The 20,818-nt window shown below is 38.6% G+C and overlaps 1 protein-coding gene across 3 annotated transcripts in view; it reads left to right on the plus strand.

The window, feature by feature from the left end:
• Positions 1-2,105: 2,105 nt before the first annotated feature.
• Rap2l (Ras-associated protein 2-like) overlaps positions 2,106-20,818 on the plus strand; it is a 280,521-nt gene continuing 261,808 nt past the window's right edge. For 2 of the 3 annotated variants that reach the window (XR_012966469.1, XM_076186347.1), the window contains exons 1-2: positions 2,134-2,208; positions 2,830-3,538. Coding sequence is in view for 2 of the 3 variants with exons in the window: in XM_076186347.1 (XP_076042462.1) it covers positions 2,986-3,531 (546 nt within the window). In the remaining variant the exon portion in view is untranslated. Of the gene's footprint in view, positions 2,209-2,829; positions 3,539-20,818 lie in introns of all 3 variants that reach the window. The other variant, XM_076186348.1, reaches the window with a different exon arrangement.

Below are 20,818 nucleotides of genomic sequence, written 5' to 3' on the forward strand. Positions count from 1 at the left end.
AATTATAGTCCGATAACGCTCTCCGAATCTGCTGACAATTGTTTTCCATCGTGCCCACAACACAGACATCACGTGCACGGTTACGCCTAGACAAGAATCGGTAATATCATTCTTTGTGATGATAGTATCACCACGATATCTATTGTCACCACAGACACACACACACGCACACACACATGTCCCACCCCAATTCCCGTTACGACGTCCTGGAAGGAAAGCTAATGAGACATGTATTAAGAAATAAACACCCCAAATGGAGATTGGTAACGAGCGAAGTGCCGCAAGGATCGGTGTTTGGCACCACGCATCATTGTGTACAAAAACAACCTCCGGACGGAAAAGTTATTTATCTAGATATGTTCGTTACTGGAATTATGATAGTGAGGAATGTAGATTTTTTTTCTGCGTGACTCTACAAAAAAAAATCTGAAAAGATACACTAACAGAGAAAGGAAAAGAAATATGGAACTCAATGTTGGTATGTGCAGAGGGATCAAAACGGGGCACAATGTGATAAGAGACGCCAGCACATCCAGGGAGGAGACCCAGAAGAAGACATACAATGAAATGGACCTGGAAATAGTAATAAAATGTTGGGCTGTATGTCCACGTTACCAACATATTAAGCAGATCACGTATGTGGGGACCCAATGTGAGAGTCTCTTGTCTATCTGGATGAATTCTTTATTTTCTAATCATAGCCTCAAACCCATTTCACACATTTAGTAAGGGACCCCGTACATTCTGATGAACAGAATTATCTAGCTTTGGACAAAATCATACCATCGTGAGTAGAGTACTCCACTGACGAGGGATGCAGTTGGCAGCCGAAATATATAGTTTTCGTATTTCCAGTCTCACACACCGACAATGTATATATATATATATATATATATATATATATATATATATATATATATATATATAATATATATATATAATATATATAATATATATATGTATATATATATATATATATATATATATATATATATATTCACACACACAAACACACACACACACATCACGAGTCTAACACGTGATCCAAGACCATGGTGAAGACCATGGTGTACACACACATACACACACGCACACATACGCACACACACACACACACACACACACACGCAAACACACACACACACACACACAAAAAAAAAAAAATATATATATATATATATATATATATATACATACATATACATTTGAGGAGAGACTAAAAACTTGGGACTTCCCACATTGGAAGAGCGAACAAAGGCAACAAGTTATGCATATTTAGAACAGAAGAAATGGACAGAAAATATCTGCTGGTGTGGGATGAAAGAGCAACAAAAAGTCGTATTACAGAATAAATACATAAACAAATAAATATATAAAGTAAATAAGTACATAAATGAATATTGTTTGAAAATGACAGGAAGTACGTATTTCGACATAGATGCGTCAAATTGTGGAATAAGCTAGGATTGTTTATATTATCCAGGCCGGTCAACTATGTTTGTGAATCAAAGGCAAATTTTGACAAATGGATATACAGATACGGAGTTCTACAGTTCCAGCTCCGTATAACACATTTAAATGCAATTGGGGAAATTAATACATTAGACAAACACGTACATGCATATATATGTATGTGTATTATGTACGTACGTATGAATGTATGTGTATGTGTATGTATATGTGTATGCATGTATGTATGTACGTGCGTATGTATGTATGTATGTATATCTTGGTACAGCCCTTTTGTGTGTGCGTGCGCGTTTGCGTGTATCGGGTGACGTATAGTACAATACATAAATTTAATATAATTACTGAACAGTACATGATTAGAAAAATAGATACAACATTCCTGTAGGTACCGAATAAATGAGTGTATGGGGTGAGTATAAGGAGCCCTAAACAAAGGGGCACAGATAAATATAAGTGTTTGGCAAATAGAGAACTGCTAACGTGAACATCACTATTTTTGATAATTCGTCATTCGTTTGGAGAGTCGTTTTACTGAAGACGAGTGTCTTGTGGTCTGTACCTCAATGCGCTGTGCTTGTATGCCATGTGAGAAATTAATGACAACTTTTTTATGTGTCATGGCGAGTTTTTGTGGTGTCCATTTGGCAACACAGCCTTCTCGTCAGTTTAGCCCGAGCGCCGTATTGGTGCGGACGGGCCCTAGGATATAAGAGGTCCCTGCTGCATTTATTCGGAATTGTTGGTCTTTATTGATGTCTTTAATACATATTACCAGATGTGCTGATACATATTTTTGCAAAGTTTCCAACAATATTGTCGTGAATAACATTGAAAGCACAATTAAACTCAAGAATGAAACTTAATTTGATGGTGTGTTGACAACAAGTGCAGGCGCCGAGTCAAGTGGGGAAGGGCTGATCGTGGTAGTTACAGTAGCAGCTGTAGCATTTAGCCCCTCGATAACTGGCACGCATAACGACAGCAAGTATTGACTGTAGTTATAAGGTTTGAAGGGTTTCATAGCCCTGAGTAATGCAGTGGTAAAGTGGGAACGAACCCATGTCGGCATTTGTGTGGTCACTGACAACATTGTGTGTTGTTTGTCTGGCTGGATGTGCCTGAGCTTTTGGCATCTCTCGGGGCGGCAACACTACAGATAGGGAGGGGTTGGGGAGCGTTAAACCCATGCTCTCAAATCGACAAGTTGAATGATATGGTGCATTACAAGTGAAATTTTGGACTGCACGAGATTCAGGTCTGATTGCCAGAAACCGCCCATCTCAATTCTTTCCACATGTGCATCAGATGTGATAGGTATCTGTAGTGATATATAATTTAATATAATGTCTTGCCTTTCAGTATCACTGAATGGGAATGATGATTTTATGGTTTAGTTGCCAAAGGCACGTTACTATGAAGGCATCACATCGATGGTGAAGCCCGTAGTGCCGTGGGCCAACGCATCTCCCATTTACTTGATTAATTTGTAGTGTAGTGGTTTACTCTTTAGCCAACATGCGTGAATTTAAAGTGGTGGTGCTTGGTTCTGGTGGGGTGGGGAAGTCGGCCCTGACGGTGCAGTTTGTGTCTGGGTGCTTTATGGAGAAGTACGACCCAACCATTGAAGATTTCTATCGGAAGGAGATTGAAGTTGACCAATCTCCATGTGTGCTCGAGATTTTAGACACAGCTGGTACTGAGCAGTTTGCCAGCATGCGTGACCTGTACATACGTAATGGTCAAGGCTTTGTAGTGGTGTATTCGCTGACAAATCATCAAACGTTTCAAGACATTAAAAGCATGAAGGAACAGATCACCCGTGTGAAGGGTACGGATCGTGTGCCCATCCTCCTTGTGGGCAATAAGGTTGACCTCGAGCACCAGCGAGAGGTGAATACATCCGACGGGATGGCCCTTGCACACATGTGGGGATGCCCCTTCATTGAAGCATCAGCCAAGAATCGATGCAATGTCAATGAAGTGTTTGCGGAGATTGTCAGAGAAATGAATGTTAATCCTGAGAAGAAGGATAACAATTACTGCTGCTGTGTGCTGCTTTAACTAACAGGTAAGTTACAGCAAGGTTTTATTGATGTAACTTTTAGCCTTGTTTTAGTAAACCTAATCTAAACACTTCAGAAATACTTTGGCAGCTGTGTTTGGTGTTTACTTGATGGTCACATTAATCAAGAAATATACCATTTATAAATGTGGGTATTACTTAAATTTCACTCATGCAATTATTTAAATTTTTTCTCCATTTTTGCTCTTGAGCTATACTTTCAATGGAAAATTGCTGAGAAAAAGATAATGACCCCAGTATTTATGGCAAAATATGAAGGGCAGAGTGAAGGTATCCAAAGGTTCACCAGAACAAAGTGCAAGTAGGTCATACTCACTAGAACATCAGAATTATATATTTTAAGATTCAAATAGTCTTAAGAAACGTATATTGTCCATAAACATAATTTTGCTAATATGTGGCTGTGCAGTACTTCATTTATATTCCTCTGCATGTGGGAAAGTAAAATCTTGCCCAAATTTGTACATACTTTCTGAAATATGTACTAACGTGGGTAGAATTCAAGAAACATGGAAGTATAGATATTTAACATGAAACTTACATTGACCATGAGCTCCTCACCTAACCATTCCAATAGAATTAATAGACCTTTCAAATGAAAAAAAGAAGAAAGTGAAAAATGCATTTCCATGTTACTGGAACAGAACCACAACCCTAATGTGGGCATCAAGGGGAGGAAGGTAAAAAGGAGCAGTTGCTCCTGACCCCATCCTGGAATTTTTATTTATTTTTCTTTATTACAAGATAAAGATAGAAATTGGTTGTTATAATCGTGAGGTTATGGATGATTGACTAAGATGTAGGGGAAGGGATTTAAGACTTTTCAAGGGTTTTCTATTTGAAAAGGTTGAAACCTTCCCACAGCCCCAAGAGTGGCTTGCATCTTCTCCTTCAGCGAATACCATGAGTAAGTGGCACTGTGGAGTCTTGTTTAGTAGGAAAGTGTTACACAAAATGCCAGCTTGTTCTTGTCAATTGTTTACATTAATGAATGAAACAGCTGAGCTTCTAGAGTTTGTGAATACACATGAAGGTTCTAAGAATTATATATTTCACTGTCTGCAGTAACAAATTTCAAGAAATTCAGGACATGAGAAGTTTGTAAATGTGTACAGTATTCTAATTAAAGAAATTAGGCTGTGCAAGAAGACTGGAAAGGCAACGGACATACAACTTATATGAGTAAAGCCGCAGAACACTCCGTCATAAACAGAATGGCAGAAGTCACTCTTATGTCTCATATATTTGGATAGAAACCCCCCTCCACAGTCCCATCTCACTCACAAGGGGGTTCTACGTAAATATATGTTTTAATATTGGTTACTTTTGTAGTGATATTTGGCATGGGGGGTGGGGATGGTGCTTGTACCATTCGCCCACACCACTACATATATACACATGGTTGGGGATCCAATTTCCTTTCAGCATGGTTTGGTATAAATCTTATACTGAATGTTATTCTGCTGGCCTTGTTCTCAGCTCTGTGTAATATAGTTATTCTTGTTGAAGAGGATTGTAGAAACAGACCAGTTTTAATACAACACAGATAAAATTCCAATATTCTTCCCAGAAAGATCTGTGAGAGGTCTCGAGAACCATTGTTACTGTTAGAGCTTTGGGTTGTGATTGATATAGTCTGATTTGCATATATTTCTGCTTTGTTTAGTTACTTTGGATCATATGAAGATAACTGCCCAACCCCAAGGGTTGGTAGGGGGTGGGGGCTTCTTTATATATATGAGATTCAGGGAAGAGATTTCTTCGTTGATCACTATACCCTAACAACCTAACTAAGCATCACTGAAGTTAATGGTTTAGTACAAGAGGTGGGGTTTTTCTGGTAAATACTTGTGAGTTGGAAATTATAGAGTTGGCTGCTTTTAAGGAAAAGGTTAATCAATTTATCTTTGGTTATGTATGCAATCTGTTTCTGTGATGGAATCTGGTAAGTCGCACAGTGTCAGCTTTATACTTTGGTCTTACATTTGGGCAGTACCTCCAAGTGTACAAGTAACTACCATGTGTGCTTGGCATTTATGTTCTTGTGCAGTGGTTCCTCATGATGGTATATGTTGGGTAACTGCAAACATGTACTTATGAAGATGCAATAGACTTGTGTTGTCAATATGCACAATATAATTCATGCTGTGTTCTCTTGAGGTACAATGGCTGTATCTCTTTGGAATGTTGTACTTGTTGACAGACTTGTGTCAACATGCACAATATGCTTCATGCTGTGTTCTCATGAGGTACAATGGCTGTAGCTCCTTGGAATGTTGTACTTGTTGATATTGTGCTGTATATATGTGCAGTCCCCCCATTTCATACCACCAAGATCCACCACTTCTTGTGTCTGGTAATGGTTGCAGAGTGTACAAGTCATCTTTCAATATTTGTCTCCTTGGCAGCAGTTTGTCATCCTGCATGTTCTGCTCACTGTGTAGGCTAAAGTGGTCGTCCAACTTTTTTGTAAACATCACTTGGCCATCCATGGTCACAGCTAGTGGTGGGAGTAGTGGAAAGAACCAGTTGTGATGGAAGCTAGTGGGTGACAGACAGATTCAGAGCAAGGGTGTTAGGTTGGCAAGAAAAGTTTGAAGAGTGTGGCCAATGATTTAGCTTCTAGGCAAGTTTGTGAACTTTAGTGAAATAAGTGGGTTCCCTTAAGGCATGGGTTGAGGTATTAAAGACAAGAAAAATGTTCAGCCATTGTTCAGTGGTATTGATAACCTTGTAACCCTGACAGTGATGTAATTTTGGTGGCTTTGATATGCCTTGCACATTGAAAGAAGGGGCATGGGAGAAAGGTTAAGGTGATGGCACCCAATAACCTCGTATTCACGCCTTAGATTTTGCGTACTAGTACTTGTGCCATGCACCTTAGTTATAGCTTCTGAATTTGTTTTACATTGGTGATCAGTCAGTTGTTTTATTGCCCCAGTTCTTTTGTCGGAAATCTGATCCCAAGAAAAGCTTTGGCCTCCAGTTAAACCTATAGGTCACTCAAAGAAGAGATTTTGTAGAGCAATCTGGTGTATTTACTTAGTTTTATATATTATCAAGTAAATTAGTTACACTTGTGGAGTTATCTTAGCCACCAGTTATCATACTTGGTATTAAAGTTTTAAACAAGTTATGGAAAATATCATTATCTAGACCAGGGTCACCAGATTTCTTTTAATAGTAGGCCATATAACTGAAAGAATGATGAGCGCAGGCCACATCACCATTTTATTCAATACAATTACTTGTACACTGTGATGTTGGGCCAGATGAACTAACCTCATGGGCTGTAGTTTGGTGACCCCTAATCTAGAATATTCTAGGAGTAGAGGACTGTAAAATTATGTATTCTGTGTGGTGTTAAATTGTTTTGTTATGGCATTGTAGCAAATTAAAATGGAAAAACCTATAGATTAGGCTGTAGCAGTTTTTTTGTCGGTCTGTTTTTGCGAGTGTATTTATTCTCAGTTGGGTGAGCAAGGATATAGAACAAAACCATGCCTCTATTTGTACTCCTGTCTCAAAATTGTTTAAACCTTCCATTAGGGTAGGATATCAGCAGGTTTGTTTTAATGTAAACAAACAGAGCAGAAGGATCAATATAAAAGCTATATCAAAGCATTGTATTTCAAAGTAAGAACATTGGGTAAAATTTAATGTGTACTTTATTTTTATTGATCATTTGCACAAGCAATATCAAGAAAACTCAACCCAAAATGAAAAGTGGCACTTTTAGTAATGGACTGTTACCATTTGCTATTTTGCTTATGTCTGTGTATTAAAGATGCAGGTGTAGCACTCTTTCACCTTTTTCTTGTATGTGGTTCCTGTCTTTGTTGCTATAGTACAAATCCACTGTCTTCCATCTCCACAAGGCTTTATAATGCAAGTTTCTCTTCAGTGTGGATGAATAGTATTCCATCATTAGCAAAAGTGGAAGTTTGGTTTATTTTGAAAGTTAGTACTCTCTGACAGTATGCAGTTTGTGATGATAAAGATTATGGTTTAGGCAAGAATAAAGTAGCAGTCATTGCATCCTGTATTCCACACATGACAATAAAAAAAAATTAATTTCTTTAGTGTAGATTTTTTTCGTATGGTACACAAGACAGTGTTGCCTTCTATATGATAGCCTTAATTTAAGTTGTGGCAGTTTAAACATTGACAATATATCATCTTTCTAGCTTTTATTTATAAAGAATACATAGCTATGGGAAAGGAGCTACACTCTTGGGTTCCTATTTCTTGTTCTTTTGTCATACTTATCTTTAAATTTATGATCCTAGCGTAGGTCCAGGAGTTGACTAATCAGAACAGGAAACGGTATTTCTTAACATTTTTTAAACATCTGGTGTTTTTAATTTTTTTCCCACAACTTTTCCCCAGTTCCAAACCAACAAATTTTCTTTGCTCCTTATTTCCATTCCCTTCCATGACCTAAATAATGTGCAATGCTGGGAACCATTTTGGACACTGCTTTTGTATTGTCTATCTTTCACTTTGTTTGTAGACCATTAGTTCACAATTTAATTATTCATAACTGATACTCAAGTGACTGAATTAATCAGATAAATGCAGTATTTTAGCAATAATTAATAAAGATGAGAGTATTTTTGATGTTCTTGCAAAATTTGTTTGAATCAATCATTGATCAATTTCAGTTTAAATTTGCCATCAATTGAATTGTTTTCACAAGGTGAAGTATATGAATTGTGCCCCTATACACAATAGTGCTGCCCTCCCACTTTTGACCTGCCATTTTAACCACATCCTGGTCATTGGTCTACATACAGTCAGTTGTGTTAGTTGGCTGAGTCAAGTGACATAAGCTCAATTGATTAAGAACTAGTAAACTTGGGTTGATGTTGACAATGACTTACATGTATGTCTCCCTTTAAATCAGTCTGTCTATAGCCTTGATTCCTTTGGCCCCTAAGGTATCCAGCTATGAGCACTGGATCTTTGCTGTGTTTTGTGGAATGCTCAAATTATGCAATAAAGTGAGAAGTAATGTAGCTTATTCTTAAAAGCAGTGCACCATATTTGTAAGCTGGCTTCTATATGCAAAATGTTTATAATTAACTTGTAACAATAGAGCCCATGTAGTCAAGATCAATTGAACCAACTGCTATTATTCGAAAAAGAAGTCCATCCTCATCCCCAAATCTATACGAGTTTTCATTTAACACTAACACCTAATAGACTAGTGTGAAGGATTTGTGTCAGCCACCAGGTTAGGGGCTTTTAGAGTGCCACTGTGGACCAGAGCCACACATCATACATCAAAATATTAGTTTAAAAACCTCTACTCATAAAGAAATGGTACCTGAGATATACTTGATCTGTGTAAATGGCATGATTGAAGGATAAGGAAGATGTGTATACATTGTGACGAATGTGGATAGGAGGTAAAGGGAACACGGGCTGAGGGAAATACTTTTAATCCTGACTAGTTTCGCCTGAGTGGCTTCTTCAGAGGAATATAGTTTGAAGTCAAGTTGGTCAATATATATATGGCATAAAAAGGAATGTGGCAGTGTCAGGTTGGTCCCCCACTCGACCTCATCTGTCGGTGTGACGAGCTATCGCAGCGGGTGGACCAATTATCTGCCTGTTGGTATTCACATGGCTGAAATAAAAGTATTTCCCTCAGCCCATGTTCCCTTTACCTCCTATCCACACCTGATAAGGAAGATGGCAAGTTTTTACAAAGAGTTTTAGAAATTCTACATGCTTAGAGCCAAGGCTGGAAAATGAGCTTCAATACCCCCCCTCCCAAAATATATATATATATATATATATATATATATTGGCAATTGACAAAAACTCGAAAGGACAATCATCAGTGGTAAGCGAGATGATTACAAAAGCAACAGAGAAAGATCTGGTAGTATTGGTTATAGATAACTTGCCCCTTGACAAGCATATCAGAAAGATTGTTGATTACAGACGCTCCTCAACTTACGTTTTAGTTAGGTTCCGAATGGCCGAACGTAACGTGAAAATGAACGTAAGTTGTTACTGTACTATACATCCATAAATTCTATTACCGTATCTTATAAAACACCCCTAAATCATTAATTATAAACATAACATTGTAAAATAATAACATTAATTTCAAATAAATTAAATTCAAGCAACATAAATTGAGATGGTGGAGGAGGAGGAGGCAAGGCACGTTCAGTCTGTCGTTTGTGCCATGTAAACAATGGACGCAGCGTCATGCGTAAGTATCGTTTGAACTACGGAGAGCGCGCTAAACTAAAAAATTCACTCCAATTTTTTTTTTTTTAGTCAGTTCAAACGTAAAATCGAAAAAACGTAAAACGAATGAACGTAAGTAGAGGAGCGTCTGTATTGACAAATGTTACAGTTACATTCTACAACATTGGTGAAGAGGTGATAAGAAAAAGTACAGACGCTCCTCAACTTACGTTTTAGTTACGTTCCGAACGGCCGAATGTAAGTTGAAAATGAACGTAAGTTGTTACTGTACCATACATCCGTAAATTCTATTACCGTATCTTATAAAACACCCCTAAATCATTAATTACTGTATACACATAACATTGTAAAATGATAACATTAATTTCAAATAAATTAAATTCAAGCAACATAAATTGAGATGATGGAGGAGGAGGAGGAGGCAAGGCACGTTCAGTCTGTCGTTTGTGCCATGTAAACAATGGACACAGCGTCATGCGTAAGTATCATTTGAACTATGGAGAGCACGCTAAACTAAAAAAATCACTCAATTTTTTTTTTTTTTATAGTCAGTTCAAACGTAAAATCAAAAAAACGTAAAACGAATGAACGTAAGTAGAGGAGCGTCTGTATTGGAATATCTAAAACACCCTTGATTGGGATACACAGTGGTGATATGGTCTCCACACAAAATCAAGGTTATAAACAAGCTGAAGAGAATACAAAGATAAACTGTACGAGGAGAAACATGTTGGGCCTGCCTTTATTGAAAGAAAGAAAGAAGCGAGGCATGGCATGATCATGGTGTGCAGACAAAACTGACAAGAGGAGAATCTTTGTTTTGAGCCAAGAGAGCATCATATGAGGTCATGTGAGGAAATTGATAAAGATTATGTCTGAAGCATATCAATAGATATAGTTTTCTGTACAGATGCCTGAACTCGTTGATTAGCATAGATGATATAGGCCAATATAGAATCATAAGCAAAGTTAAAACAAGGTACAATAGAGGGAGAAAGACAAACCAGCAATAGCTTCTTGGCTGGATTGGGTCACCATGTATCATATTATTTTCATGATGCACCTAGTTTACTCAAGCCTTCAGCATTAAATCTGGATATATGTAATGATAACTAAAAATTCCACCAGTATGTGCTAAGCACTGTACACCAGGCATTTAGAGTAGCATATATCAAAACCATTGTAAAAGGTGATGGAACTTTTATGGTTTCACTATTTATTACACATATTTAACCTATTCTGGAATAAAATTGTTGAACTTTATGTTGGGGATCTCATGCAATTGGAGTTTGTTCAGAGGAATTGGACTAAAGAAATACATAGGTTGAAGGGTGTGGATTATTTCCAGAGATCATGTGTAGTCATGTGTACAGTGTCTACTCTGTGGTGACTGCATTGGGAGCATAGGGAGTTTTGTTTCCATGCACTCTGTGCTGGCATTGTTTTAGTGCAGGAGGATGACCCTAGCGAAGATGGGCAAGTATTCCTTTTGTACGTCTTTGATGTGTTTACATCTCTGGGGTATTTGATTGAATACTGTATTTCTTGGTCTTGAGTGCTTGCTTTGTGATTTGATTTTACTTTAGTGTACAGGAAAGAAGCTATGCTTGTTGGGTCCTATTTCTTTTCTCCTTGTGTGATACCTTATCTATAAATGTGTTTGTTTTTAGCTTGGGTTATACCGTAGGATGGGGTAAATGGACCATATAAAAGTTTTTCAAGTATTAAAAGTTATGTTACAACTGGTAAATAAAATTCTGGTAAAACGGATGTAGGTATTTATTCAGGGCAAAAGTGAAATATTTTAAAACCAATTTCAATTAAAAAAGTGAATAACTTTTATATGGCCCATTTGCCCCCAGTGATGGCCCAATTACCCAATCCTACTGTATCATGTTTAAGGTTATTCTGGGAGGCATGTCTCTTAAAATCCTTCACATGTGGTCTTCATGTAAGTTCATGTGATTTGGTTTCCCACTATGCACAACTAACCAAAATATGTGGATTTATGAAACAAGCTGAAATTTTAAGTGTACTATATTGTAATTTGTCATAAATAACCAGTGCTTCTATCCTTGAGGACAGTGACTTTCCAAAAAGGTGATACCATGTAAATGGTAAAAGAAATTTAAGGAGAATAGCAGAAAGGAGGGATAATGTAATTTAGTGGTCATCGTTCAACTTTGAGTGGAGATTAATCTCCATTCACAAAAATATACAGTGTCACTAGAAGCCCTAATATATTGACAGCATAAAAGTCTAGCAGTCTGTATCTTGCACAGTGTATAGCAGTATGAAATGATAGTTAATAATGAAATTGGTCAGTTTACCACTTAATCACTCACCACATGCAAATCATTCATGATGTAAATGTGGCAATATAGGTAGCTTCTCCTGATCATGATTGTTTCATGATAACCATGACGTGTAATATGCTAAATTGTGCAAGTTTTATCTGCTTCTGGGATGAAAGGGAAGAAGGTTAATAAGGGGTAGTATAGATTTGTGATTTTGTTTCCTAATGCTCTGTGGCTGGCTCAGAAAGAACTGGCTAAGAAAGAACTACCTGCACTTGAAAAGTTGAATCATCATCAATGAAAAGTATATTATAGGGCAGAGACATTGCTTCACACACACACTTACACCATTACCCATAGTAAGCTCTCATGTAGTCACCTTCCCCACTCCAAACAGTTGTCTTCAGGATTGGTGGACCACCTCCAGCCATGAGTTTTGTGGACATTCCCTCCCTCTCTCGCTCTCTCTCCGCTGAGGGTTGACTCTTTTGGAAATGACCCTGTGAATGGGATCAGCATTAATGGAGCATGTTACATGCCAATACAGCCCCTTTTTCTGTGTCGTGGGAGTTTTCAACACCCTTCCCACATTAAGGAAGAGTAGGCTTATATCTTGGATGAATTAAGGAGGCACTGTTTGTGTGTGCATAGCTGGTTGACCTTGTACCCAGTTAAGGGAGGAGGTTTCATGCCTCGGCTAACCTGAATTGTCCTTTGAGGAGGACAAGGACTGGTAAGGAGTGTCGGAGCTTCCAATCCTCTGATCTATTATGGAGTTGTCACTACCTGTCATCCTTTATTTATTTATTTTTCCTTGATATAAATGTCAGTATGGGCTGCTCTCAAAAATATATGGTGAATATAGTAAATGAAAAAGATAGATATAATAAAATTAAAAGAATATATACTCAGTTCACTACACCTTACAACTGAATGTATATGATACATCTATTATTATTATCACACTTTCCATTCCACCGATTGCCTCAGAAACCCTGATGTGGGATTAGACGTATTTCATCCCTAGCTTGGTTTGGTCCCTTGTTGACCAACGCAGAAGGTATAGTGGTACTTCAAAACTCAAACCTACCCAAAACCCAATGTGGAATCTGAATTATTTTTTCAATTATATTTTTTTTTGCTAGAAGTCCAAATTTTCTTGGAATTTGAACACAACAAAGATAGCCATGTTATATGGTACTGCATCTTTCAGATATGTGGTTTTCTTCAATGTATTGTGCCCTTCAAATAGGTTAGGATCAGAAGTTATAAAAAGAAAAATTAGTTTGTTGGCATCTTTCACCTTTTTTCATAGGGGAGGGGGAGGCATGAGTTTCTTAAGAGTTTGAGATCTAAGTAGTACAGAGAGCATAAGATAAATCCAAATCATTAATGCATGTGTGAAGATAGAAAACGGAATCAAATTAGCCTTGTTCGATATTGAATTTAATATTTCAGTAGTACCAAGATGAACAAGAAAGGCTTTGTACATTGATGTTTGAAAATACACAAGATTGGCATTGGGCATGGTGCATACTCAAGACATATTTATGCTATGGAATATAGGTGATGTAGTCATTGAAATTGGATAGGAATTCAGCATTTCCACACTTTCTTTTTTATTTTATGATGTATTCTTTTCTTCATTTTTCATTTCAATAGGATAAAAACTTAAAAAGAAATTGAGTTTTTACTGGAGTAAGTGATGCTAACTACCTAATTTATTTTATATGGCTTCCAGATCAATACTACTGCTAGGAATTATGGGAAATCTGTTAACTAGGAAGTGTTGGAACTTAATTTGTTCAAAGTTTGTGTACATATTGTATATATGAATTACTAATACAACCTTTTGGAGAACAGTCTCTATGGCTGGGCGGGTTAGGTTATCGTTACTTGTGACAGAGGTCAAGGTGATGGCAGTTCAAACTCTGCCACCAGTGAGTTGAGCCAAGGGCATTATTCATTAAATTCCAAGCAACAAAGTCCTCTGTGAGGGGCACCATTCTAACCTGATAGGGTGAGGGGCTGGGGGTTGTGATGTGAAACTGAATCCATCAAGTAAGTGTATAATTGTAAGGCACACATACTTTGTACAGTACATTCCTAGGGATTTGTCAGATCATATACAAAATTGCCATGCCTCGTTATCCTTTTCTTAGATCTTGTCCTTTTTATACCCATCAAAGCCCGTGTACTTTTTTCTTAGTATTTTTCTGGAGCCTCTCAGATGTTGAGAGATTTTACTTTCTCTGCTTCAACTTCATCATTATGGATCTAGTCCATCACATACAGAACATTTTCTGTTCATAAGTGTATTTTTGCATGCTCATTAGTTCATTTTGTATATTTGACAACATAGCAATATAATTGATTCCTGCAGTATCCTATCAGTTTGTTCACCAACTGGAAACCCATAACCAAAGTAGTTGGCAACAGTTCTTTGCCCTTCCATAGATCCATCTTAGAAGAAGGTTTGAACTGTTCTAAGTTGTTGTATAAGTGTGAGAACTTTTGTGTCACCAGCTTATTGGAATAAGAGGGGTACAATTGCAGGGTATCAGCTCTGCTTTTGTGAAGAGGTGAAATAGACACAGATGAAGTTGTAGAGAGAGCTGGTGGGCCCAGCCTGAAGATAGTGTGCCAGCCCTTTGGGGTTCCACCTCAAGAAAGAAGTAGAATAGTTGATGGGTGGATGGCAAGGAGATTATTCTCTTTTATGTCCCATCGCGCTAGATCATCAGTTACAGCTAACTGCCATTGTTGTTGTTCCCTAGACTGTGGTCGAGCAGTTCTTTCTCCCTGAGGAATGCCTCAGCTGGAACGTGGTATTCCTTCAAATCCTATATAGAGCGTATATTGTGTTGTTGGCATATATGTTGTGTACAACGTAGTCTTCCATAATGTGTTGTATAGTATGGGGTGAAGTGTTACATCCTGGACAGTTATCTGCAATGCAGTCATCCAGTCTCTTTTGGCAGCCTAGAAGGGCTGGAAGGTGGCCGCACTGCAGTCTGGATAAGTGGACTCTGTCCTTTCAGAGGAGAGAGAATTCAGAGGGATGGATGTCGAGGTCTGGCATGCAGTAGTGTATTGTCTTTCAGTTTGTTGATAATTATAGATATGCTTTTGGAGACTGGTGTCTGGTGGTTTGTGGAGGAAGAGAAGAGAATATTTGGGTGTTGTTTCGATGTTTCTTGGCATGTGTTGGTGTTCTGCTATGTAGTGTAGTGGAGGCTGCTGCAAGTGCTTCTGTGCATCTCACATCAAGGTGATCCTTGACTTTGAGGACATTCTTTTCATGGTGTAAATGGTCTGTAGGTGTTGTATTTGTGCAACCTGTAATTATCTTTAGGGCTTTGTTTTGTATGATCCTTAGGGTGTTGTGGTGTGTCTTAATGAGATTAGGGGCCCATGCATATGCTTTGTTTATATACTGTACTGATTGTGTTTTTGTTTTGTCCAAAAGTTGTTCCTGCAATTGACTTAAGCAATTAAGTCTAGGTGTGCATTTAGTCCATACGTTTGTGACGTGTGTTTGAGTGACATGGATGTATCATATGTTACACCAAGAATCTTGGGTGTATGTGTGTGGTATGAGAATGTTGTTGATATAGAGGTGTGGTATGTATTTGTGTTCCCCTGTCCAGTTGGTGAGAAGTGTGGATGTAGATTTGGTTGGGGCTATTTTGAATCTATTTGCAGTGAACCAGGTGTTGTGTGTTGAGGTATGGTTGTAATATTTCTGCAGCTTTGTCTGCATTACGATATGTGCATGTTATTGTTATGTTGCCTGTGTAAGAAGAGATTAGTATTTCTGATGTGTCAGGTGTGGGTATAGCATGCATTTATAGATTAAAGAGTGTGGGGGATAGAACTGAGCTATATGGTACTCTGTTCTTAAAGTTTCTGGTGTGCAATGATTGGTCATTGTATGACATGGCATTTCTACCTGCTAAATGATTGGCCAGCCATCTTTTGGTATTATTGTGCATCTTTGTGTCATATAATTTGTTTGTGAGATTGTGACGGTGGATGGCATCTAAAGCTTTATTAATGTCTAGTGTTGTTAGAAATATTCTGTGTGGGGGTTTATTAGAAGTGTTTATGGGGTGTAGTGGTCTAAAACCATGTTGTGAATCAGCAAGGGGGTTATGTGGTGTGACGAGTTGTAGTGTGAGGCACTATAATTTTGTGGTGGTGCAGAGAAGTGTGATTGGGTTGTGTGATGCTGGAACATTTGGGTTTGGGGATGGTGAGGAATTTCCCATGCTTCCAGATGTTGGATATAGTATTGTGTAAATAGCTGTAGTTTACAATGCCATGTGATCCAATGTGTTTTAGGTGGATTTTACTTGTATTGTCAGGTCTACAGGTGGATGAGTGTTTGAGGTTATGGATTATATGTTTCGTCTGGCTCTCTGAAAGGTGTGTAGTCTGGGTTTGTGGGGAAGTCTTTCTTACACCGAATGATGCGTCGGTCGTCGGGGTGAGGGGTGATGGCTTGTCTTTGCAAAATGATTTACGGTATGAGTGTGTTTGCTCGTCTGTTTGAGGGTAAGTTGACTGTTGTGGTTATTACTGTGTGAGAGTTGTTACCGTTAGATACTGTAATGCTGTTGAGTGTCTTGAACAATTTTCTGGGGTTTGTTTCATGATTGGGTTGACTAATGTGTGCCCATTTTGTTCATTGTTCTTTGACTTTGATTATTTTTATGAATATTTTATTATATTATCATTTGTTATCATTATTATTATAATTATTATTAATGATATTAGTAGCATTATAAGTATTATTAATATGGGAGCTTGCATGAAATGTTCCAGTGAAACTGACCTCAGAGAATCATCTCCACTACTCGTCTTCAATAATAGTAATTAATTGTTGCCTCGTATTTAAATGACTGTAAACACTCAACCTCACAGTATACCAGATATGCAACTACGACACCAAAGACACAAAACACGTTGAAATACCCGCGTCTCAGAAAGCATCACAGAATCTCTTCACTGTGTGTCTCTTGGTCTGACCCGATGGTTGTGGCAGGTTACCATTAGACCGCAGGCCTTCAAAGGAACCGAAGGAATGGATTGATTGATGGGTTGATCAAAATGTGATTAGTGGCGACCGTCCATGCAGCACTATGGTCATCGCCTCTTCTTTTTTCCACCCCCATCCCGGGTTAACTTTTTTATTTGTTGATCGCGTCACTCGTCCACTTTAACATTTCGGCTTTAATACATGAAGGTTTGTTTTCTGATTCCTACGCCATGAGCGCACACAGTCGAAGAGTACACGCGCACGAGTATAAACACACGCGAGCGTACACACACCATATTTGCTAACCTTTGTATATCCATATAATTTCGCTTCACTTTTTTATAGGGGGGTGGGGGTCGACGACCAGGTAGAAATAGTTTCGGTGCTGATGATTTGTGAAGCTCCATCTTATCCTCTTCCTTCACTGTCTCCTCCCACTTCCGTTCTCCCTTCGTCTCCTTCCTCCTTCCTCTCTCTCCTTCCCTTCTTCCTTCTCTCCCTACTCCTCCTTTTCCTCCTCTTCCTCATCTTCCTCCTCTCTCCTCTCCCCTCCCTTCTCATCTTCTTCCTCCTCCTCAAAATCTACTGACTTGTACCTCCGTCACTCTTGACTTCTATCTCCCCATACTCATGCATCTCCTACTCCACCTCCTACTCCTCCTTTTACATTCTTGTATTGCGTGTCACGTGTCAAGAGTTGCACTGGAAAGAAAGGGCCTGATGGGTGGGGGGGGCAAGTTAATTAGTTTGCCCTCTGTATAGTGTAATTGTTCGCGCGGGGCATCACTGGCGTAAAGGTTGACAGATGGTTTGAACCGTGGGACGCACTAGGCGGCAGTGATGGTGAAAATATGGTTGTGTGTGTGTGTGTGTGTGTGTGTGTGTGTGTGTTTTCACCAAATGTGCCTCTTGAACCAAATTGAGTAGTGTGTCGCTCTCAAGGACCAAATCTCCAAAATTGTCATGGCGGGAGCTTAGATGGATGGAGAAAGTGACCTTTTCCTTCCCTCCGCTCGGGGCCAAGTGTCTCAAGAGATAAAGAGAGAGGGGGGAGGGGTGCCAAACTTGGGAATACCCGACGAATATCAGCCAGAGGAAGTCTTGCTGTAGTCCATGCCCACGCCCTCACGCCCGGGACGCTAGGCTCTCAAAAAGACGTTGGTTGTGGTTGGGAAATAAATTTCGAGAACAAGACAGGTGGCTGTGACCGAGAATTATGACGGAAATTGTAAAACTTTTTCCAGTTATCATGACATTGGGAAAAAATGGGTTCGAGTTGAAGTAATTCCGTTTATTTATTTTTATTTTGTTTTTATTTATTTTGTTTATTGTTGATGGTGCAAATCGAGTAGTGTAGCTGGAGGACATCTCGCTGTCGAGGCTTGTGTGATGTTGCACCAAAGATAAACTTCCCAAACTTGAAATTGCGACACTGATCCTTCCCGAGTAATTTAAACAAATCGACGAGAACTCTGCCGAGTTTAGACTCGGGCAGTACTTGGGGGCACATATTCTTTATTTATATACATATTCATTTGTGTATTCATTTAGTCAGTCATTTGTTTTTATTTGTGTTTATTTCAAATGCTTTCAGTATTCCCTACGTGTGTATTTATGTAGTTCTTTATTTAATCCTATTTATCTGTTTGTTTATTTCGAATGTTTTCCGTATACTCACCCAACAGCGCATGCGTGACCTTTGACGTCGAGTCGTTTCTAGAGCGTTCGAATCTTAGTGAAATTAAGACGACCCAAAAGTTGGAAAAGGCGGCTTCCAGTGTGGGGAGACGGTATTTGATGATATATGCCGACAGATAATGAGCGAATTCTTACGTAATACTACGATAACACACACACAAAAAAAAACGACGCATAATCATTTTACGTAAAGAAAACTGGTAAACTTTTTATTTTTTTGTAATCGTCTCCTTTAACTTAATGATGACGCCATTGATCTTCCCCAAAAAATGATGACGTTATGGAACCCCCCCCCCACCCACCCACTCTCGACGGTGATAAATATCAGTGTATTGTCCACATGGATAGAAGCGCTGGTTACGGGTGAGACAAACTTCTGGCACCGACTGCAGTAGGAGTGCCGGTCTCGCATTAGCTTAGTCGTGAGTTCGAGTCCCGCACTCCTCTCCGATTCCCAGCAGTGACTGTTAGTTACCAGCCCTCCCAACAGTCCTCAAAGCACATAGTAGGGCAAAGGTGACGGCTTCGGCCGCAGGTACTCAACGGTGTAGGCTCCTCACCCTCTTTGGGAGGCGTCACCGAACTTAATGAGGAGGTGGTGGTAAATCTGGTTCTTGTAGGATGTCGAAACGGGGGAAGAAACGGCCGCGTGTACCCCCCTTGGGCAATGGCGGGCTTCCCTCGGAGTGGCCGGAATGGAATTAATGATGTATGGCCACAAATACTACATCAACGGGTTACGAGTCCTGAGTTTTACTTCCATCTCATTTATTTATTATATAATTATTTATCTATTTGTATGTTCGTTTGCTTACCTGTATGTTTTTATTTTTTTACTCTAATTGATTTTTTATTTATTTTATTAATGTGCCCTTGTTCGTGGACTTTTGTACTTGTTTAATTTTTGCTTGTACTGGTTACTTTTTGTTATTTTTTTGTTACATTGTATATTTGTTTATTCTATATATATATTTTAATCGAGTCTCTAATGGAGATCTTTATATATTTATATTTCTTTATTCTTTTTTCTTTTTCTTATATTGTTTATTTTATATTTATATATTAGTTGATTCTTTAATAGAGATCTTCCTGTCATAACTCCTACATACAGCAATAGCGTTTGTCTAACATGTCTCCGTAATGCCACGTCTCCAGTAGATCTGGGAAACGGTTAGGGGCCGGCGGGCGACGGGACGATAGCTAGTCTGTGGCCTCTCGTAATTCCCCGGATGATGACGTAACGACAGGAAACGTCAGGCAGCGTCCGAGAAGGTTTTGAACTTTCGCAGGCTCTGGTGATGGCGATGACGGTCAGTTCTCGTCGATAAAAGAAGACTCAGGGGCCGAGCGGGGCGACCAACATCCTTGCGAGACGACTCGAGTGGTCATGGACGAAATCTTTGTCTCTTTATCATCATCGTTATTGTTGTTGCTCTTGTTTTATATATTTTTATTCTCTTGTCAATATTATTGTAGTTACTATTTTTGTGTTATTTACCCATTTTGTATTTATTGGTCGAGGTCCTTTTCAAGCGTGGTCCGCTCTCCTGCTGAATGGAAGCGCCTGCTAGGTGTTGGTCGCAGCAGCAGAATGTGCATTTTATATATATATATATATGTATATATATATATATATATATATGTGTGTGTGTGTATAATTTGTTTTCGTGAAAGCGTTTTCGTTCGTTTTCGATTGGTCTAGTTGTTGTGGAACGAGTTTCGCATCTTCCTTCTCACAAGTTTACTAGAAAAGATTCTTGTATAATTCTTATTTTTATTCATATATATACAGTATATATATATATATATATATATATATATATATATATATACACACATATATATATATACACACACATATACACACACATGCATATACGTATTGTGTGTGTGTTTTTTCATGTTTATTAGAAAAGGAAAATATGAACACGTATGAGAAGGAATACCACCAGGAGATGCTTAACTCCGGCCACCGCCATCTTTGCCCGTTGTGTCGGAACT

This window comes from Oratosquilla oratoria, chromosome 6, assembly GCF_046742065.1.
Source record: "Oratosquilla oratoria isolate Oo_2021 chromosome 6, ASM4674206v1, whole genome shotgun sequence".
In the NCBI taxonomy this organism is placed as follows: domain Eukaryota; kingdom Metazoa; phylum Arthropoda; class Malacostraca; order Stomatopoda; family Squillidae; genus Oratosquilla; species Oratosquilla oratoria.